This window comes from Cherax quadricarinatus, chromosome 71 (assembly GCF_038502225.1).
Source record: "Cherax quadricarinatus isolate ZL_2023a chromosome 71, ASM3850222v1, whole genome shotgun sequence".
Classification (NCBI taxonomy): Eukaryota; Metazoa; Arthropoda; class Malacostraca; order Decapoda; family Parastacidae; genus Cherax; species Cherax quadricarinatus.
This window is the reverse complement of record NC_091362.1, coordinates 23,021,323-23,045,191: the sequence shown is the minus strand read 5'-3', so window position 1 is coordinate 23,045,191 and position 23,869 is coordinate 23,021,323. Positions and strand designations below refer to the sequence as shown.

Genomic DNA, 23,869 nt, shown 5'->3' with positions numbered 1-23,869 from the left:
ACATAATATAGTAGGTTTTGTCAGTGTTAAGCGTAAGTTTATTGGCTGTCATCCAAGTCGATATTTTAATCAGCTCCTCATTCACAATGGTGTTGAGGGTGGCAAGATTAGGGTGAGAGATGACATAAGTCGTGTCATCAGCAAAGAGAATGGGTTTCAGGTGTTGGGATACGTTTGGAAGGTCATTGATGTATATGAGGAAGAGCAGGGGACCAAGGACACTTCCCTGCGGAACTCCAGTATCAAGTGGCCGTGTTGCTGATGCTGTGTCTTTAATGGTGACATACTGATACCTATTAGTAATGTAAGATTTGAAATAAGCAAGCGCATGGCCTCTTATACCGTAATGATCAAGTTTGTGGAGTAGGATGTCGTGGTCTACTGTGTCAAAAGCTTTTCTTAGGTCAATAAAAATTCCTAGTGGATATTCCTTATTTTCCAATGCTGTGTAAAGCAGATCTAGCATTTTTATGATTGCATCATTAGTGCTTTTATTTTTCCAGAATCCAAATTGGCAGGGGTTGAGTATGTTTTGAGCTGTTATAAATGAATACAGTCTCCTGTGCACGAGTTTCTCAAAGATTTTGGATAGCAATGGTAAGTTAGATATTGGCCTATAGTTGTTTAAGTCTGTAGGGTCACCACCTTTATGTATTGGTGTAACCCTTGCCATCTTGAGTAGTTTCGGGAAGGTGCTAGTCTCTAGTGACTTGTTAAATAGTAATGAAATAGCATGCGAAAGGACATGGGCCGCTCGCTTGTACAGTAATGGTGGGACATGAGACAGATTCCCCAAGTTATTTTTAAGTGACTTTATAATCTCAGTGACTTCCGTGGGCTCAGTTGGTGCAAGATAGAAGGAATTAGGGAAATTCCCATCTAGGTAGTCCCCGGCATGGGCATTGGTATGTGGGATTTTACTGGCGAGATTAGATCCTATGGTTGAGAAGAAGTCGTTTATCTTGTTAGCTGTGTCAGTGGGATGTAGTGGTGTTTCATTAGGTTTAGTTAGGACAATATTCTTGGTTTTTCTCAGTTTGTGGGTCCCTAGAATCTGAGAGAGTGTTTTCCAGGTCTTTTTTATATCTCCTCTAGTGTCTGTGAATCTATTGGAGTAGTATAGTTGTTTGGCTTTCTTTATTACTTTGGTGAGAGCTGATGAATAGTGTTTAAGAATATCTTTGTGTATTAAGCCCTGTCTATATTGCTTTTCATATTGGTGTTTCTTGTCAATGGATTTCAGAATGGTGCTAGTTAGCCATGGGCAACCAAGCCGTTTGTTTGTGATCTGTTTTGTTTTTATAGGACAATGTTTGTTGTATAGTCTAAGTAATTTGTTAAGAAAAATGTCTGTCCAGTCATCAATACCATTGGCCTTGGAGAATTCTGTAGGCCAATCAACAGTCTCTAGGTCAGCTGTGAACTTCCTTACTGAGGTCTCGTCATGGAGTCTAAATGAGACTTTGTTGTATTCAAGTGGTGGTTTACTAATGTTTGTCAGGAGGAAGGTAGGGTAGTGGTCTGTAGTGCTATCTGTGATTATCCCTGATTTAAGGGGGGCTAGTATATTGGTCCATATGTGGTCTATTATGGTTGCACTTGTCTCAGTGAGCCTGGTTGGTTTAGTTATTGTTGGTATGAGAAGTGTGTTGTTCATATTGTTGATGAAATCAGTTACAGGCTGATCATCTAGTAAGCCAAGGTTGATGTTGAAGTCTCCAGCTAAGAGAAGGTGGTGCTTATTCATTTGTCTGTTTGTTATTAGTGACTTTAATTTCTCACTGAAATTTGGGATGTTTGTGTGAGGTATCTGGTAAATGGCACCGATTGTTATAGGTGTCTTAAGTTTTTTACAGTAAAATTAGCAAAAATGTATTCCCCATATTCATCACTAAAGCAAGTGGTGCTAAGACAAGATAATTGGTTAGAGTAATAGATTGCAATACCACCCCCAACTTGGTTTGGTCTGCAGTTGTGAATTGCTGTGTATCCTGGTAGAGGGTAGATATCTATTGTGTCCTGTTTAAGCCAGGTCTCAGTAAGAATAATGTAGGAGAAGGGTGTCTTTAGTGATTCAAGGAGTGCTAGGAGGTCATCATAGTGTTTGCTTAAGGACCTGATGTTGTAGTTAAGTACTGATAGACTTTTAGCATTGTTTAGGATAGTGGTGGCTTGTGATGCTGTGTAATAAAGGAAGTTACTTTCCAATAGGTTTTGATTGGGTGTCAGATTATGGAGGTTTAGATCAGGGTCAACGTGATCAATCATCTTCTAGGTTTAAATTATGGTTATTTATATCCTGAGTTGTGTGTTGAGTTCTAGTACTGATATCTGTAGTTGTAGGGAGTTTGGACAAGTATATAGCTAGAGTATTTTGGTCATGTAGGGTATAGTCACTACTACACATAATGAAGTTGATGTTGTCTATGTGTTGTGCTTGAATGAACTAAAGTACAACTAGGTATAAACTAGTACGTAATATAAAAATACAAATTAAAAATAGAACAAGACTCTCACTTGTAATTGCACTAAGGTCTAATAATGACTTTTGTGGAGTCTATGTTTTGAGCTAGAATGAGCTATAGTACAAATTAAAAATAGCACCAGTCTCTCACTAGTAATTGCACTATGGTCTAATATAGTGAATTTGGTATTGACTATGTATTGAGATAGAAAGAGCTATAGTACAACTAGGTTTAGTCTAATAATATAAAAATACAAATTACAAATAGCACCAGTCTCTCACTAGTAATTGCACTATGGTCTAGTATAGTGAATTTGGTATTGACTATGTATTGAGCTAGAATGAGCTAGAGTAAAACTGTGATTAATCTAATAATATAATAAAGGAACAAGACTCTCAATTGTAATTGCACTAAGGTCTTATATAAGTTGTTTACAAGAATTAGAGCATAATTAGATTTAAATTGACAGGATAAAATACACAAATTAAGGTAGCAAAAGAATAATAAAAAAATTATAAAAATAAAAATGGCAATGACTTGGTTATAATATGCTAGTAAGATGGTAGACAGGATAATATAAAAGTTGTAGTTGAAAATACTAGTTTTAAAAAAGTATGGAGTAAAAATGGTCAATAAAAGAAGTTTACAATAAGTTTGATCAATATAGTTTAAAGTAAAATTGGGCAATAATAGGGATTTAGAATAAAATTGGGCAATTGAGTATTTTTTAAAGTGAGGTAGAATTATTGAAGACAAGTTATGGTTAGTTTATAATAAAATAAGATGGAACAGTGATGTAGTAAGTTGTAAAAAAGGAGATAGATTCTGTAGATATTAAACACAATTAAGACTATGAGGTAGAATGGTCGTTGAATACAACAATGACAATCAAAAGTAGTTGGGGTATTAGAATTTTAGGGGGGCACAAATTTATGACAATATAACACTAACGGTGGACTATGGGTATTATCTGCACTTTACTCTGATTCTGTTAGTCCAGCCTCACTTAGGAATGTTTTAAGGTCATGTTCTGTAGAGATGAAGTATCTCTTCCCAGTGGGCTGTTTCCTAACTGCGATTTTTCCATCCCTCACAAAGCACTGGTGGATTTTTTGGGCATAGCGCAATTTTCTTAGCCGATAAAGAAGGTTTTGTCTTGTTTTGGTAAGGCACTCATTGACGTAAACATCAGTTTTCATAGAAATAGATGTTTTTAGTAGGTTGTTTCTTTGTAGGCTAGTTTGGAATTTTAACAGCACTGTTTTTTTTTACCTGCTTGGTAGCCCATCAGTATGCAATCCTTTAGGTCGTCACTACGTATATTAAGGCGAAGGTGGTCCTTGGTAAGCTGTAGGGTGGTCTCCATGCAGGTCTCTACTACACCCAGCACCCTCATTACTCCACCCACCACCATATCTACTTCACCCACCATTATCACTGATTCATCCACCACCACTACTCCACCCACCACCATCACTACTCCATCCACCACTGTCACTACTACACCCACCATTATCAGTACTCCACCCACCACTATCAGTACTCCACCCACTACCATCACTACTCCACCCATCACCATCACTACTCCACCCACCACCATCACTACTCCACCCACCACCGTCACTACTCCACCGACCACCACTACACCCACCACTATCAGTACTCCACCCCCCTTAATTAATGTTTCTGGACAAACTCTGAGTGTTGAAACGGAGGTTACCTCTTCCCGGGATTTATACGAGAATCAAACAAGGGACGAGGTACCTCACTACAGTCTGGGATTAGTGTGGGAGTATTATCCTTCCACTTACGTCTTGGAAGAGCATGTGGGATGGGACAAAGTACAGTACCTAACATTCCTCTGGGTACAGAGTCGGATTTGACTTCAGATACGCCTTCAATTAGTGGCAGTGTACTGGAGCTCGCTCGTAACTCAGAGTTTGGCTTGCAACTCAAAGCAAAAAATCGACCAAGCGATGGCTCGTAACTAGGAAAACTCGTAAGTTGGGGCACTCGTAAGTCAAGGTACCACTGTATTTCGGTATTGAGTCAAAGGTATTCTCCAGTAATATTAACAAAAGAGAATCATCCAACTTACACCAGCAGAACAGAACCAGGTTGCTTCAGATGTTGCACAAAAGTCTTTAGTCCACAGTGTCATAAAAGCAGCTGCTTAGAGCACCAAAAAATATAAAAGCTAATCAAAATTTATTTCCAAAAGTAATTACTGATATGTAATAGATAATGCAGGCATAATGTATAGAAGTAGTAACATTTTACAAAGCCTTTCAGTTCATGAGCACCACCACCACCACCACCTCTTCTTCTTCCTCCTTCCTCCTGTCGCTGCTGCTGCTGCTGCTGTTGCTTCTCCTCCTCCTGCTGCTGCTGTACCACTACCACTACAGTATTGTTCTCAGTGTTTTGAGTAAGGTTTAATCTCTTATCTAAATGTTTCTCTTGTGCTCAGCGGATTTAACAAACCTGGTGTGCTGATTATGTAGTGTGATTTTCTTGCAACTTTCAACTCTAATGTACCCTAACAGATAGAGCTGGTTTAGGTGTTCGTTTCTCAAGAATAAATTTGTATTTAGTTCATCCTTAAAGTCTGTTTTTTTCACGTGCTAGCTTGTAAAGATTTTTCTTGGTTAGGTAAGGTTTGTCAGGAAACAGGAAAAATGTTTACTGACGTGGATCTTAGTCAGATGATGACTCACCGTTGGAGTTTCTGGTCATCTGACTGAGGCCTTCTGCTGGCTTACCAGTCCACCCCTTTAAAAATTATGGTAATAGTTATAATCATTTATTGAGATTAAGATTTTTCTACATTTTAAAATAATTATGCTTTCTTTTTTCAGATAAGGCTTACCTTCAATATGATATAGATTCAGCAAAGAAAATTGTTGATCTTCAGCACACTGTGGTCCCTGCAGCATTTAGGGGTCACGGTATTGGTAAAGTTCTTGCTAAGGTAACATAACCTATGTACTATATCAGCATTGTATTTCAGACTCCTTATCAGAAAAAAAAGGGAGAAATATGAAGGCATGAGGGAGATTGGAGTTACAGTACTGGCATTATTATGGATTTTTTGAACATTCGATACTTTTCTACTAAAAGGTAAATTAAGCCAATGTCATTGATTGCTAATGATTTGTCTTGATACATTAGTACAGGGCAACTATTTAAAATTAACTTTAAAAAGGGTTAAGATTATTGTGAGTTTTTGTTTGGTAACTGAAGGAACAATGGATGGTAACACAGAATTAGACAGGCTGCATGGTGTTTACCTAGATGCTTGTCTCAGTTGCTGTCCTGGTTTGGTTTTCTGCTTTTTATTGACTGTGATGATTCCGTTAATGTGTACTATTTTCTGTGCCCATGTTTGCTGCTAAAAGTGCCTTTTGTTAGAAAGTCAGCAGAAATGGGTAAAAGTAACGATTTGAATCCTCATATAGTGGGACAGATAAGCATTTTATCAAGTGATACCACATTGAAACAGAAAGAAATAGCAATAAAACTTGGTGTTTCAACTCAGTCAGTAAAAGTAAGAAGAAATTTAATGACAATCAAGATTTAAACTTAAAATGGGTGGAAATATGTGGTAGAACACAGAAAACCCCACCAAGATTAGACAGGCAGATTTCCTCTGACCTAGCAGTAGCAGATGTTAGCCTTCCCCAAAGGACAGTTATTGAGGCTTTTGAAAGAATGTCACCCCAGAAAGAAGCAACAACTTACTGAACCCATGATATGGAAACATTTAGCCTGGGCTAAGAATCACATTGAGTGGACTTAGAGAATGAGAGCAGGTAAGAATTACATTTAGCTAATCAGTTCATTTGTTGTTCATAAAAGACCATTAATTATCGATAAAATGACAATTCTATTTTAAAAAATTCAGATTATCATTCATCTTCTCTGATTGTTCCACTACTTTTATTGTCTTTTCTATTGTTGTAGGTGGTGTTAAGATTACTATTCATCTTCTCTGGTTGTTCTATTACAGCCTCTCCTCACTTAGCGACAAACTCGTTTACTGACGACTCGGACTTACGACAGGCTCTCTGACCAGTATGCATACCGAAATACAGTGGACCCCCGCATAACGATGGCATCGCATAGCGATTTTTCCGCATAACGATTACTTTTATCGCAAAATTTTTGCCCCGCATACCGATTAAAAACCCGCATACCGATTTTCGTCCGAGACGCGTCCAATGTGCCCTCACATGTGCCGGCCGTCCCATTGTTTACCAGCCAGCCTCCGCGGTAACATCCAAGCATACACTCGGAATATTTCGTATTATTACAGTGTTTTCGGTGGTGTTTCTGGAAAATAAGTGACCATGGGCCCCAAGAAAGCTTCTAGTGCCAACCCTGTGGTAAAAAGGGTGAGAATTAGTATGGAAATTAAGAAAGATTTTGAAGGGTTTGGGGCTAACCCTGAGAAGCCTATGCCAGTTGTGGAATCCATTGTGCCTACTTCAAAGATTAAGGAAATGTGTGCAGAGTGGTTTGAACTGCAAACCTTTATAGATGAAAATCACCCTGACACAGCTGTTGCAAGCCGTGCTGGTGACTATTTCAATGACAATGTTATGGCCCATTTTAGGAAAGTCTTGAAGAAACGGGAGGTACAGAGCTCTATGGACAGATTTGTTGTGCGACAGAGGTCCAGTGACTCTGAAGCTGGTCCTAGTGGCATTAAAAGAAGAAGGGAAGTAACCCCAGAAAAGGACTTGCTACCTCAAGTCCTAATGGAAGGGGATTCCCCTTCTAAACAGTAAGAAGATAATGCTCTCCCCTCCTCCCATCCCATCAATCATCACCAGATCTTCAATAAAAGTAAGTGTCATGTAATTGTGCATGCCTTTTTCAGTTTGTGTGTATTAAAATTAACATTTCATGTGGTAAAAAAAATTTTTTTTCATACTTTTGGGCGTCTTGCACGGATTAATTTTATTTCCATTATTTCTTATGGGGAAAATTAATTCGCATAACGATTATTTCGCATAACGATGAGCCCTCTTGCACGGATTAAAATCGTTAACCGGGGGTCCACTGTAATGTATATTAGAGCTGATTTCCTCTATTCTGTTTATTTCAGTATACAGTACACTACAGTATAAACATTTAAAAATGTACTAAAAATGTTATAAATGGTGCAAAGGTGACATTAAAACAATATCAAATGGTTGACACAAACCCACTACCATTATAGTATGCTCCTTGCTTAGCGACGAATTCATTTACCTACTTGATCTTAGAAGTGGAACTCTGTCATTCAGTGAGGAGAGGCTGTACTTCTATTATCTTTTCTACTGTTGCATGTGGTATTCTTTGATAAATCAACCATTGTGTGCTGACTGTAAGAAGGCGGTCAGGTGAGGAATTTATGCCTGAATGTCTAAAGAAGACGGTAAAATTTCCTCAGTAAATCACGGTGTGGGGAGCCATTTCCATTCATGGAACATGTTGTTTGTACATGGTTGAGGGTACCATGAACCAGATTAAGTATATACCTGGAGTATATCTGGAGGGTGTTTTGGGGGTCACTGCCCACGTGGCTCAGTTGCTGCCTCAGATAAGGTATTGGTATGGTGATGGTCATTGGATATTCCAACAACCAAGTGCAGCTCATAGAATGCCTTATTAAGGTTCGGTTTCATTCTGGCAATATCAAGGAATCAAGTATCAGTGATTATGTGTGAGTGAGGTGAAAGTGTTGAATGATGATGAAAGTATTTTCTTTTTGCGGATTTTCTTTCTTTCTGGGTCACCCTGCCTCGGTGGGAGACGGCCGACTTGTTAAAAAAAAAAAACGATGCCTACACGTGTTAACCCTTAAACTGTCCAAACGTAGATCTACATTGACGTGCATAGTGCTCCAACCTTGATTTTCTCCATTTGAAAGCATGTAAAATTGGACGTAGATCTATGCTCGGAGCACTGTGCATGTCAGTGTAGATCTACGTTTGGACAGAATGCTAGGGGTGGTCAAACCAAATATTAATCAATGTAAATTAGTTGGCCTGTACTGATGTATCAATATAGATCCATTAGCAGTCAGTGAAATTGGTGTAATTGACCTTGTAGTAGAAAAATAACTAATTTTTAAAAAATCCATAATAATAATATTGCCAGTACTGCATAAAGCTTAAGTTACCATGCTCTTTCATGTGACTGAGTCTAACTTATAGATGCAAAGACAATATCTATATTTTCCACAAAGCATTAAGGAATTCATTCATTCACTAACCTGGATTTGGGCTCTTGATCTGTATTTATTGTTATTATTATTATTATTATTATCAGAGAGAAGCAATAAATTCATGGTGCTCATACTGTGCCTGGGGGAATGGGAACCAATTAATTTTGCTCCAGGGAAAGGGTAGGTTAAATTTCTAGCATCAAGAGCCCCTTACTGGCATCAAAGTATCTTCTTCGAGGGGTGTACAGTGGACCCTCGACTAACGCTATTAATCCGTTCCTGAGAGCTCATCGTTAGTCAGAATAATCGTTAGTCAAGTTAATTTTCCCCATAAGAAATAATGGAAATCAAATTAATCCGTGCAAGACACCCAAAAGTATTGAAAAAAAAAATTTTAACACATGAAATATTAATTGTAATACACACAAACTGAAGAAGACATGCACAGTTACATGACACTTACCTTTATTGAAGATCTGGTGATGATTGATGGGATGGGAAGAGGGGAGTGTGCTGATGGTCTTAGTGTTTAGAAGGGGAATCCCCTTCCATTAGGACTTGAGGTGGCAAGTCCTTTTTCGGGGTTACTTCCCTTCTTCTTTTAATGCCACTAGGACCAGCTTGAGAGTCACTGGACCTCTGTCGCACAACATATCTGCCCATAGAGGCCTGTACCTCCCGTTCCTTTATGACATTCCTAAAGTGTTTCACAACATTGTCAGTATCACCATTAAACACTTGTTCAGGTTTCAGTCCTTCACTGTCTATGTACTCCTTGAATTCCTGCACATATTTTTCAGCTGCTTTTTGGTCCAAACTGGCAGCCTCATCACACTATGTATGCCACTACAATTCTTAAATCTCTCAAACCAACCTTTGCTGGCCTTAAATTCACTCACATCACCACTAGTTGCTGGCATTTTTCTAATTAAATCGTTATGCAACTTCCTAGCCTTTTCACATATGATCGCTTGAGAGATGCTATCTCCTGCTATCTGTTTTTCGTTTATCCATACCAATAACAGTCTCTCAACATCTTCTATCACTTGCGATCTCAGTTTCGAAAACAGTTGCACCTTTGGCAAGAACAGCTTCCTTTATTGCCGTTTTCTTGGCCACAATAGTAGCGATGGTTGATTGGGGGTTTTGTGTACAGCCTGGCCAGCTCGGAGACTTACACTCCACTTTCATACTTAGCAATGATCTCTTTCTTCATATCCATAGTAATTCTCACCCTTTTTGTTGCTGTAGGGTTGGCACTAGAAGCTTTCTTGGGGCCCATGGTGACTTATTTTGCAGGTGCAATCACTAAAAAGGCTGTGATAACATGAAATGTTCCGATTGTATGCTTGGAAGTGACCGCGGTGGCTGGCTGGCTTCTAAACACTGGCCAGAAGTGGACGCGTCTCAGACTGAACGAATTGTGTTGGTCGAGTTTTTTAGCGCTAATCGAGGCAAAATTTTTGCGATAAAATGTATCGCTTATCAGATTTATCGTTAATCGATGCCATCGCTGGTCGAGGGTCCACTGTATTGTAGTTAACAATATATTTTAATTGACTTGTACATTTTAATGAATTTGCTATATTTTTATTGATTTGCTAAATTGTATTTTTAGTGACACTGTGTTTTTAGTTTTCCATTAGAAAAATTTAATGTAAATATCTTATATTCATTACAGGCATCATTTGAACACTTTGCTGAAAGTAATATGCAGATGAAACTGACATGCTGGTATCTTAAGAAGTACTACCAGGAGAATCCACTTCCACATCACCAAGAGAAAGTGTTAGTTGACTCATAGAAAAGGATTTATTAATGGAATGATTTTCATGAACACAGCCTTAGCTAATATACATAACCCATGGAGGGAATAGAATTCCCCCTGATCCTAAAGATGCTCTGGAGTCTTTACTGCAGTATGGGAGGGATGTCTTTCCGAAGCTGTGTGTTTCATACAGATGACTGCTTACAATCGCATTTTCAATCGCAAGTTGTGAAAGGTCATTTTCGAAACTGAAATTAATAAAAACGTATCTGAGGTCTTGAATGTCACAGGAGCAACTGATCGACCAACCAACCTGGCATTGAAAAAGAATTCCTCACAGCTGATGTAAAAAGTAAAGTAGTTCAAGTGTTTTCTGAGAGGAGGTATCATATGGGGAAAAGAACTTAAATTTGGTTGATTTATATTTAAATTGAATAGTGTTTATTTCATGTTTCATCTGTGTTTACATATTCAAAATATCTTCCTTTCTAAATATTTCTCAGTACTAAGCCATATACTTGAGTCTTTGGGGCATACAATCAAGGAGTTGCCCCGGACATCACCAGACCTCTGCATGCCACTGCTTGAGGGGGTTATATACCATGGAGTATCTTATACATCATTTATTTATTTAATGTCTTTGCAAATAGTACATTGAGATTGTGTATATACAATAGTGGGTTGCAATGCAAAGAGAGCCTCTATTATGCCTTGGCATTATTGGCTTCATCATGTCTAATCTTATTCTGTGCTCCTTCAGTGATGAGGGCCCAGTATGCCAGCAGTTGCTTGATCACTGAGCAAAACCATTGGGTATATACAGTATTCATCAACTTATTGGTATGTAATTATTAATTCATGTTAAGCACTAAACCCATATGGGTCATTCAGCGCAAGATGTGATGGAGGCTCGATCCTTCATCTGTTGAGTGTGAGACGGACGCGCTTCCTGTTTGTACTCTCCTAGTTGTCTTATTGGTATGCAGTATAAGAGATGTGCAACACTTGGTAATTTAATTGATGAAGTGTTTTGTCTGTGTTTGCTGGCAAGCTTTGTCAGTCAAATATAACACTAGACAGTGGTAGCAATGAGGTGATCAGTCTCTCAGACTTGATAGGTAGTGGTCAGTTCCTCAGCTGAGGAACTGAAACCACCTACCAAGACTAAGGGATTGTTCACCTTATCTCTCTGCAGTGTTATAATTGGCTGTATTTGACTGAAGCAGCCTACTACACAGGTAAAAATATTTGATACTTAAGTGTGGCATATGTCTTCATATCAGGTATTACCCCTACTCTGTACTGTACTTTAATATTTATTACCAAGTAAACACAATTGGATAACATTTTTTTATTATCAATTAACTTTTTAATACCCCAATTCACATATGCATAGTTTTTTCTATTTGTTTACTTATAAGTCAGGTTATTATGGAAGCAAGGGTTAAAATGTAAACAAACTGCAGAATGTAACTTTAATATTCAAGGTAATCAACCTCATCTTTGGCTTACAAATAAAGATTTTTTTTATGAAACACCAATTACAGTATTAATCATAAATTATACAAGTGGCATACACTAAAGAAACCTTAACTAATGCAAATTTAATGTATTATTAATATAAAAGTATACTTGCTTTCCTGTTGGTTTGCACTTATTTGTACCTATGACCTTAAATTTGCTTTATCCTTTCAAAGTATATTTAATATCTCATAACATTGTGTAATATTGTGCTGTATAGCCCTTGTGGCTTAGCGCTTCTTTTTGATTATAATAATAATGTGTAATATTGTTTCAAACAAAATCTAAATCACACAAGTCATACTGAAGAAAATGGCATACAAGAAACAAAAATGGCACAATCATAATTTTGTTAAGTTTTTTAGAATATTACAAGAGATTGCTTAGGATACCTGGATGCTAATGCCAAAATTATACAGGCATAAATGATAAACAATTCTGGTTGCAAAGTGTTCGAACCCAGGATCGTGTGCCCCTCTCATTGGACACAATTTAGTAAATGTGTAGTTACTAACTGGAAACTTTTCAAGGGTTTCAGTAAATATATGAAAACACATTTCTGCACTAGGAGCACAGCCAGCCAATAATTATAACTGTTTGCCTTAGCACAGTATGGGTTATAACTATCTTGTACTTTTCAGCTCTGTATGTCTTATTTAGTCATTTTTTTCTTCTTGATTTCAATTTTCTGGTGTGTAACAATGAGAACTAACCGATCACTCTAACCAGTTTGAAATGGCCAACTTGGGAGGTAGCTACCTTTTTGGATCATTAAGCCCCTATGTAGAAATTTAAAAAAAAAAAAAAACATGTACCAAATTAGGTCTCTGAGGGCCCACTGACAATAACTGTAAAACAAAAGATGGAATTCCAAGTGCCTTGGCACAGAGACGGAAACTCATCACCTATGAGCCAAACTGCTCCTATGCATATTTGGCTGGATGCTACTGCATACGATCTTTTACTGTAGGACCTGAGCAAAGCTCCACATGCATACCTAGAGATTAACTAAAGTCAACCTTTTGTGCTAGGCAGAAAAAATATTCACTAGAACAACCAGCTACCCACCACCTTGCAAATAAACTGAACAGTTGAATACCATGATACTACTAATTTATACAGGTAGGATATGCCATGCCATAACCTAGACAGTGTCCAAATGAAGAAGTGTTTTACAAATTTAAAGTCCCAGTCACACTGGGTCTCACACACTGAGGATGACTGTGTATCAGTATTATTCTTAATAGAATCTGGGCAAAATATGTCCCATAGGGCATGAAGATGCAGTTTGGGAATAGGTCATGTGTCATAAAGCTTCCTATATCAACAGTGCAAAAGAGAAGTACTACTAGAACCTGAAATTCCTCGAAACAAGTAACAGCACTTATATTTTCTCATCAAACCTTCCAGGAATAGATAGAGCAATAGAGTATGTGATGAACCCAAATAGTAATGGAATCCCCTTTCTAGGTACCATAAGGTTCCAAAGACTCTTAAGCCAATTACTGTGCATCAAAACTGAGAGAACAAAGTGGTTGTCTTATCAGACTTGCAGAATTTGAGTTCCCAAGTAGAGGACTCCAAGAATAACTTTGCCCTTTCTTGGAATGCAAGCAAATGAGTAGAGGAATTGACTGCAGAGCGGTTGGTAAGTCATACTGTTGGATTCTGGTTAGATGTGTACTTTATTGTGTGGATCCAGATAGAAAAAGGGAAAGGAGGCATGCCAAGCTAAAAGGTGAATCCTAAATAACAGTGCTTTAAAGCAAGTACAGGCAACATTATGGGCTGGTTGTGTTCTAAGGAGTTATCAAAGCCCAAACACAGAAATATAATGTTTGAGATTTTTAAAGAGAACACAAATGTAACAGCCATGAACACATTAAAATTTACTGGAAGTTTGAAAGGCTACAGAATTTTCACACTCTAAGAGCACCATATCCAACACTATTTGCACTGTCCTTACATAGTTAAATAAGCAGTACTGTACCTTTCACATTAATAAATTAATAAATTAAAATTAATTTTTAATTAACTGATAGAGCAAATCTGCCGTCTTACAAATAAAATATTTCACGTGTGCAAAATCAAGCAGGTACCAATAAGAAATTAATTCTCATCACTCTTGTGCTACTAATAAAGAATAGTGTATATACATGTATATCAAAATACATACAGTACTAATTTTCTTGAAAATGTATATACTAAGTTAACATTATCATGCCAATACAGATTTAGAGAAAATACTACAGCTCAGCTTTTCAATGCAGTACTTCATTCCAGATTTCTAATATCAGGCACTTGTGTATATGTCACACATACTCAAATACAAAGGTCCTTAGCCTAACTGTAATTGTAGTATTGACTCAAGCTTTCTCTCTGTCTTCCCTATCAAAGTAAAACATGAAAATAATTTTACATCACCTTGCAAATAGGAGGTAAAATTTACACACAATACAATTTACCTAACCAATTAAACAATTTGCATACATCAACTATATCTCACCTTTTCCTTAGGAGTGAAGGATTGCTAATCGTGAGCCGGCCTTTATCATCAGTGTTGTCACTTCACCCCTTGAGCAAAACACTAAGTACTTTCCATGAGCACATACACTTAATTTCCTTTGAATGAGTTGCCATAATCTCTGGTGAAATTACAGCAATTCATGTACATACAACTTAATTCTAAACCTTTTGATTTCCAATGCTGACTCAGAGTAAGTCATTATTATTCATATGGATAGCAACTCCAGCACTACACAACTTGTAATTTATGTGCATATCTTTAGTAACCAATTATCTATATTAAAATGAACTTTTTATGCAGGTTATAATTTTTAATTGTTACTCAGAGTAGAAGATTAACCCGTAAACGGTCTAAACGTATATATACGTTTTTTCAACATTTGAAAGTATGTAAAAAAAGTAGATTTTTTTTTTTTTTGTACATTTGAAAACGTGTAAAAAAAACTTTGATCTACTTTTTTTTTTCTTATATTTGAAAATATGTAAAAAAACGTAGATCTACTTTTGGAGCACTACGCATGTGAACGTAGATCTGCTTGGACAGTTTAAGGGTTAAAAAAAAAGAATTACAAATGTAATAGGGACTGAAAACTATTAACATATTAAGCTGTCCTATACCATTAGCCACTATGGCATGGTACTGCAGATATGCATGTGGATTGATGAGTCAAGCTGACTACAATTGGAATAGTAATTGGACTGATGACCAGATGTAATGAGATTCACTCTTGTTTAAGGTCACAACAATATAGTTAACCCTTAAACTGTCCACATGTAGATATACATTGACGTGCAGCAGGCTCTGAACATAGATCTACTTTTTTTTACATGCTTTCAAATGGGGAAAATCAAGGTCGGAGAGCTACGCATGCGAACGTAGATCTACGTTTGGACAGTTTAAGTGTTAAAGGTTTCCTATTCCAGACAGGGTATAATAGTTGTATCTCTTTCAGAGATGGTTTTGGGCTAACTGCACTAGCTCACACAGCTTTAAATTATCATGGCTATATTGATTTTTTACCTGACAAATCCATCCACTTTAACCCTTTCACTGTCGGTCCTGTAATATTACGGCTTGCAAGCCAGTGTCTGTCCCATAATATTACGCCAAAATTCTAGCGGCTTCCAGTCTTGTGGGAGAAAGCTGGTAGGCCTACATATGAGAGGATGGGTCTGAGTGGTCAGTGTGTGCAGTATAAAATAAATCCTGCAGCACGCAGTGCATGAGAAAAAACAAAACTCCGACCATGTTTTTGGTTTAAAACACTGACTTTGCAGTGTATTTTTGTTTGGTATTCTCATTTTCTTGGTCTCATTTGATAGAATTGAAGATATATTATAGAAATAGATATGATCTTTTGAATGGTTTTCTGACTAAAAGTACCTTGAAACTGAGCTCAAAGTAATGGAAATGTTCAATTTTTGCCAATGTTCAAGAGTAAACAAATTAAGTCATGCATCCAATACACATCAACTGGTGGGTCTAATATGCTTTCACAAATGCACTGATATTATTTATACCATTTTTACAATAATGCAGTAGTCTGCATAACAGTAAATCTTCTATTTTTTGTGTGAATAAAAATTCAAAATGGAAAGCAAGCATAATGTAAGAGGAGCCTGGAGACATGACTAATGAACAGAGAAAATGTTATTTTAGTGCTAGGAATGTTTGTATTAATTCTGGACCCTATTTTGAAATGAGGCTTACTTGAATTGTGTATGAAATTGGCCAAATTACCATTTTCTGATCACTTTATTGGGTAGCTGAAATTGGTAAATGGGCAGTTTCTTGTACCAAGTCAATAGAACAATTGGAGTTCTAGCAAAATAGCTATGAGTTTGGTCGACTGGAACAATGGAATTGGCCAAAAACAGGGTCAAAGTGGGTGAAATTGCCGATGCGTAAATATTGCCAAGGCTGCTAACTTCGCAAGAGCGTAATTCCATAAGTTTTCCATCAAATTTCGTACGTTTGGTGTCATTACCATCAGAAAAAGATTCTCTACCATCTCATGAGAAAAAATATTTTTTTTTTTAAATTCTTCTGAACAGAACAAGTTTGTGATACGGAGTTTCGACAGTGAAAGGGTTAAGATGCTGTCGATTCTCAAAAAAGTGTTAAATACACTGTCTTAATAGTAACTGCTCAAAAATACTGAAAATTCTAAGCACTAAAATTCATGGGAGATCTACTGTAATATAGTGTAGAGTGCTCGACACTTAAACCTGAGAATCTTGTCCCAGTTAATGTTTATATACGTATAAATAAGAATTTGCATTAACAAAAATATAATACACATAACCCATACTCAGGAGATGCGAAAGTAATAACATTTCGGTCCCTCTATTAAGTGCAGGCTATTTGTGTATTGTTCCAGCCACAATAATGTGACTTTATTCTTCAAAAATGTAAAACTGAAAAAGGCAAGTTGTTATAGTGGTAACATTATTATTATTATTATAATAATCAGAGAAAGCATTGAACTGACAAGGGTCTATAGTGGTAAATGCAATGGTCCCTTGCATAGTGTGAACTGAACCAACTCCAGTTTACCTGGTCTGCAGGAAACCTGCCAAATTTATTTTCATACTCAGGGAAAAAGCAGGAGTAAAACAAAAAACAAACAAAAAAAAAATTCATGATGTGAACAATAAAAGTCTAGGTGGTTGGGTACATAGGCGGTCCCTGCTTTATAGCGCTTCGCTTTACAGAATTTTGCTAATGCAGCACTTTTCAATTATACCTATTCTTCATTGATTCAGACTTCCTACAATAAATATATATTCACCACTCACTATAAGATAAAGACAAAAATATTTTAAGGTAAGTAATGTGTGTAGTGTACAGTATATGTATTATTTTAGGCATAGCTGTTGCTCACTTAATATGTGACAGGGCAAACATGTTATCAGGCTTTTATATGCATTTGAAACTGGAAAAAAAGGATGTTTCACTTTACAGCAATTTTTGTTTTACAGCAGTACCCCAGAACCCAACCTGCCGTATAAGCGGGGCCTACTTGTTTGTATTTAACCTTGCATCATCTGGAAACAAAGAAGGTGAATTTACTGACCTATTGATTTTACACTGTGCCATGATCAAATGCAAATATTGAAAAATGGATACAAATGGATCTGAAGAGGCTCTAGGCCTAGTCTGACAAATAGCTCCTGGAGTTCAACCCCACCAAGTGCAAAGTTATGAAGCCTGGAATAATAAAAAGAAGACCGCAGACAGAGTACAGGCTCAGGGGGTGTAAACCTCACTCAAGGTGAAAGACCCAGGGGTGAGTATCATACCAGGTATATTACCTGAGGTGCACATCAATCAAATAACTGCTGCAGCAAATGCATGTCTGGTAAATCTAGGAGTAGCTTTTCGACATCTAATAAGGAGTCATTCACAACACTGCTAAATGCATAAGGGTCATTTAGTGCTGTACTGCATTTTTATTATTTATTAATATCATTGGGTACACAAATACCTTTTATCCAACACTTCATACCTCCAGCATGTACTGGTCACAGATTGGGCCGCGGGGGTGTTGACCCCCGGAACTCTTTCCAGGTAAAGCTCCAGGTAAACACACAATCATAACGAAGCACTAAACTCTTAATGGTCATTCTTGCTGACACAACCTGAGTGTTTTCTTATACAGGATATTACATTCCACTGGAAATTGAGTTTTCTAGCATATTTTTTCTCTGATATAACCCACAAGTCTGCAAACACACTAGTACCTATTTTTGCTGCTTGATGGGAAGAAGCAGCAAGGAAGTAAGGAAAACTGCCCATAACCAGAGATAAGAGAGATGATGTGGGTGAGGAAGGAGAGAAGTGGTGATGAGGGAAGGACATTAGCAGAAAGGATAGGAGTCACAGTTGATGTAACAATTTAGTTTCAGTAAAGATATCACAGGAAGTTTCTCCATTCATGCAAATTAACATTTTTAGAAGTGAAGATGGTCTGTACCTAAAATAAACACTAATTTTGTATGTGGCTGCCAAATTTAAATAAATAAAAAAGATAAACATAATAATGATATACTGTACACTGATTAAATGTCTGTAACACTTAACTGCTTATATATCTAACAATTTATGTACACCACTTATATGGTCACCTTATACATCGACATCTACATAACCCAAAACACTAGTTTAAAGTTAAAATTTTGCTGGCTTTACTTATCTTTGCTAACAGCAAATCTGAGATGAAGCAAACTAATTTTCATAGTGTATTGCTGCTTTAAGCCCAAAGCATCGTAGTCATCCCACATCACACCTGTTTGACCTGTTGTTTACAAGTGATGACTAGTTAAACTGATTTAAATATTTCTTTATTTAGTTCACAGTAATGTTTGATCAAAAGCTTAATTTTACACCTCTTCTGGTTTAAAAAGGAAGATACAAATATAAAAGGTGCTAGAAATTGTCAAGTACCAAAAATAATGGCTCAGTGAAGATTTTATTTTTCAACACGCTGGCTGTCTCCCACTGAGCCATTAAACCCTGTTAAACTCATGTTGGTCCTGCAACACTGCAAGTGAAGATGAAAAATAATGTGGTATTTATCCAGAAAAAAACAGCATAATTATAGAAACTAGATCTCAAGTATTTCTAACTTCCAGGTTGAGTTTATTGTTGGTGAAACTTCAATACAGGCAGTTCTGCAATATACGAACACCAAAATTACCAGCATCCACACTTGCAAGCAAACTCCAAAAGTAAGTTTTACAAACTTCAATCCACATACTATGTATAAACATATTTGACATATAACCACCTTTTGTACTATCGTTTTCTATAGGAAAATGGATTCAGAGTTAAAAATAATTCATTTGTAAATTTATAGCAGTGATAACTTTTTAATAAACATTACTGGCTAGGATGAATTACACTCAGCAACACTACTGTCACTCTTCACCTTCAGTGGATTGCTGCTGGTCTTGATTTCAGATATATGAGGTGCAACGATAGCATATGCTATATTAAAAGTACAGTGGACCCCCGGTATTCGATGGCATCGGTATTCGATAAATCCGGTATTCGATGCATTATATCACAAAAAAATTTCATCGGTATTAGATTGAAAACCCGGTATTCGATACGATTCGTACGAGACCTGTCCACATGTGGCCTGAACTGCCCCTTGTGTGCCAGCGTTTACAAGCCAGGATACATTCGGTACATTCCATATTATCCATATTATCACTGTGTTTGGTGCTTGTTTCTGCAAAATAAGTCACCATGGGCCCCAAGAAAGCTTCTAGTGCCAACCCTGTGGTAAAAAGGGTGAGAATTAGTATGGAAATTAAGAAAGATTTTGAAGGGTTTGGGGCTAACTCTGAGAAGCCTATACCAGTTGTGGAATACATTGTGCCTACTTCAAAAATTAAGGAAATGTGTGCACAGTGGGTTGAATTGCAAACCTTTATGGATGAAAATCACCCTAACACAGCTATTACAATGACAATGTTGTGGCCCATTTTAGACAAATCGTAAAGGAACGGGAGGTACAGAGCTCTATGGACAGATTTGTTGTGCGACAGAGGTCCAGTGACTCTCAAGCTGGTCCTAGTGGCATTAAAAGAAGAAGGGAAGTAACCCTGGAAAAGGACTTGCTACCTCAAGTCCTAATGGAAGGGGATTCCCCTTCTGAACACTAATACCTCTCCCCTCCTTCCATCCTATCAATCATCACTAGATCTTCATTAAAGGTAAGTGTCAATTATTTTATTGTTATTGTAATTATTCTATTGCATTAAACTTAATATTTCATGTAGTAAAATTTTTTTTTCATACTTTTGGGTGTCTTGCACGGATTAATTTGATTTTCATTATTTCTTATGAGGAAAATTGATTCGGTTTTCGATATTATCGGTATTCGATGAGCTCTCAGGAATGGATTAATATCGAATACCGGGGGTCCACTGTATTTATTTTTATTTCAATGGCCATCTCCCACCAAAGTGCCGTGACCCAAAGAACAATTTAAAAATACTTATGACATTTTCTTACATAAAATTGAAGTTTATTATTTCACATTTTTGCCAGAAACTCAGGGAAAACCTTTAAACTGCAGTGCTTTAGGGAACTCTATGAATATTAAAAATACAAATAAAAAAGATAGCAGTAAATCAAGATTTTGTTATCAATTTTTTTATGTTGTCCAGTTTTAGACAGGAAACGAACTTTAAAATACAGTGGACCCCCGCATAACGATGGCATCACATAGCGATTATTTCGCATACCGCTTACTTTAATTGCAAAAATTTTGCCTCACATACCGCTTAAAAACCCACTTACCGATTTTCGTCCGAGACGCGTCCAATGTGCGGCCTGAGCCACGCTCACATGTTCCGCCGGTGGCATTGTTTACCAGCCAGCCTCCGCGGTAACATCCAAGCATACAATCGGAATATTTCGTATTATTACAGTGTTTTCGGTGCTTTTTCTGGAAAATAAGTGACCATGGGCCCCAAGAAAGCTTCTAGTGCCAACCCTACAGCAATAAGGGTGAGAATTACAATAGAGATGAAGAAAAAGATCATTGATAAGTATGAAAGTGGAGTGCATGTCTCCGAGCTGGCCAGGTTGTATAATAAACCCCAATCAACCATCGCTACTATTGGTGGTACAGCTGCTGCTGCTGCTGCACTGTCAGCTGCTGCTGCTGCTGTAGCACCGTTGTTGGTGTGGCTTATTGAGAATACCAAGAAACAATTAACCCCAGAGGATTTGCCACCCAGGATAACCCAAAAAAGTCAGTGTCATCGAAGACTGTCTAACTTATTTCCATTGGGGTCCTTAATCTTGTCTCCCAGGATGCAACCCACACAAGTCGACTAACACCCAGGTGAACAGGGAAAAATGCCTGGAACTAGTGCTCATATTGGTGAATTTAAAGCCAGCAAAGGTTGGTTTGAGAGATTTAAGAATCGTAGTGGCATACACAGTGTGATAAGGCCTGTTCTGGAAGAAAATGCCAAACAGGACCTACAGTACTCAGGAGGAAAAGGCACTCCCAGGACACAGTGTCTCATCAGTCATTGCTGCATCTTCAATAAAGGTAAGTGTCATTTATTCTTCATTTAGTAGACTAGTACATGCACAATATATACTGTGCATGTACTACTCTACTATTGTGCATGTATCCTTCTCTTTGTGTGTGGGAAAATGTATATTTCATGTGGTAAATTTTTTTTTTTCATACTTTTGGGTGTCTTGCACGGATTAATTTGATTTCCATTATTTCTTATGGGGAAAATTCATTCACATAGCGATTATTTCGCATAACAATTACCCCTCTTGCACGGATTAAAATCGTTAACCGGGGGTCCACTGTAATGTCATTAAATTTGAGATCCACTGTATGTAGTGCAAAACTACATATGGTGCAATTAGATGAAACATAACTTTGATACATCTAGCCAATACAACACATGGTGGCATGCACATGCAGCATTTAAATTCAATGAAACTTCAAGTGACATCCTTCCTATTTTGTTTCCATTATCGCTCTCTTGACAAGTATTACCTACACGATTTTCTACTGTTATATACAGTTTTTTAACTATATCATCTAAGTTTATGTGCCTCTCTCAAACATCTTTATCTACTAAAGAAGATCAAGAGGAAAGGGAGCTACTTAAACAAGGTTCACCTGGAGATCACCGGCTCTAACTTAGTGAATCAATCATTCGTGTATACAAAACATGATAAAAGCGTAACAGAGAAATTGAAGACTTTATGGAAGATGTCTGTGTCAACAGAAGAGGAGCATCTAAAGAGTTCACAAACTCTGGTCTTGAAATTGTTACTCATCCCAATATTTAAATGACAAGCTTTTATTGGGACAACATTTTGATGTGCCAATCCTTATCATAACTTTATCCTCATTTAATAAATACCTTAAGAGACAATAACAATGCTCCAATAAATGTTTGTTCTGCAAATTGTCTTTTTCATTAGAGACTATCCTTCACATGGAAAAAGGCCAGTTGTTGAGGAATACTTGCATTCTAATGAGTCTCTCTCTCACCAGAAGTCGTCTTTGGTCGACTTTAAGCAAATGAAAAGTGTTACATATTTCTTTTCTTCTCCACTTAGAGATGAGTACAATACTTATACAAGCAATACTCATTTTCATAGTTTCATACTTATATTAATTACACTGCATTAAAATGTGTATATAATATAGGCTCCTTTTATTTTAATTATTTTATGTACAAGTTTTCTTTTTGATAAAAGTGTATTTATTCTTACCTTAATGTCAACAAAATTCTACTTGCCCCAAACCTAACTTTAGTCTCCCAAAACACATCCCCAGATAAAATCAGCAGTCTGTCGCATACTATATACTGTAGGACCCTCGTATCTGCAGGTCATACATTCCAAAGACCTGCCACAGATACTAGCGAATCCTACATACGTTGTTTCTCAGACATACCCATTATAAAGTTTGATAAGTTATGCTCAATCAGTAGAGAATTAGCACTTTTTCACTGATAGGAAGCACTTCACATCTTCTCTTAGACTTTGAAGAACTGCCAGCATCACTACTTTACACTCTGAGGTTATTAAGCAAAATTAAGGGTTATTTTCGGGCCACAGTAAATCATGGATAACTAAAACCATGGAAACCTGACTCACAGATACAGTGGTCCTACTGCATACAGTACAGTATATAAAATAACTCAATACTATATAATCCTGACAATATGGTGAAATGCACTTCTTAGGAATTCATTTTTCAGGTATGTGTGCTGACAAGCTGCCCAAACCTAAACTGTACTCTTTAGTAACTGCCATTAAACACAACGGTGCCTGATGAAGGTTCGGCTACCTCTGCTATGTTAGGCGGCTTCTTTCCCTCTTCACTAAAAAAAAAAAAAAAAAAATTGTAAAAAATTAAATAAAATTAAATACAGTACATGAAAAAATATAGACTAGTGTCCAATCAATATATGCTCTCATGAATTTTTGCAGTGATTCGTCAAATACCACTTGGGCTCTTGACTCAAAATCTTGCCTTGAATTGTCTGTTTTATAATTAGAGCAAATACAGTTTTACAAAATAAACATATGAGAAAAATAAAGATGTTTCATTCAAAATTTGTTAAACAGTAAATATTGTACACCACTTATTTTGTCATTCATTTTTCATTAATTATGGTTCATACTTTGTAAGTTTCAATTCTACAGTAAGCTGATTTCTTGACAAAATGCAGTTGAACAGTGTAACTATGTGCCAAGGAAAATGTGCAGCAAACATGCTAACATATACCTGCTGGATGCTCAGGCCCCTACCTTTCAAAACCTCCTTTACACCCTTCTTGGGATGTTCACTTCATCTTTTTTCATCACAC

The 23,869-nt window shown here is 37.0% G+C and overlaps 2 protein-coding genes across 3 annotated transcripts in view; one reads left to right on the top strand and one right to left on the bottom strand.

The window, feature by feature from the left end:
- The window catches only part of LOC128700391 (uncharacterized), a 29,999-nt gene extending 6,603 nt beyond the window's left edge, over positions 1-23,396 (top strand). The window contains exons 3-6 of one of the 2 annotated variants that reach the window (XM_053793584.2): positions 5,324-5,436; positions 10,361-10,467; positions 19,130-19,225; positions 23,258-23,396. In XM_053793584.2, the coding sequence (XP_053649559.1) occupies positions 5,324-5,436; positions 10,361-10,467; positions 19,130-19,225; positions 23,258-23,270 (329 nt within the window). In that variant the 3' untranslated portion in view covers positions 23,271-23,396. Of the gene's footprint in view, positions 1-5,323; positions 5,437-10,360; positions 10,468-19,129; positions 19,226-22,125; positions 22,457-23,257 lie in introns of those variants that run through there. The other variant, XM_053793583.2, reaches the window with a different exon arrangement.
- LOC128700390 (Golgi-associated PDZ and coiled-coil motif-containing protein) overlaps positions 11,909-23,869 on the bottom strand; it is a 34,504-nt gene continuing 22,543 nt past the window's right edge. Inside the window, exon 13 of the mRNA XM_053793582.2 lies at positions 11,909-23,380. Coding sequence (XP_053649557.1) covers positions 23,299-23,380 — 82 coding nt within the window. The 3' untranslated portion in view covers positions 11,909-23,298. The remainder of the gene's footprint in view (positions 23,381-23,869) is intronic.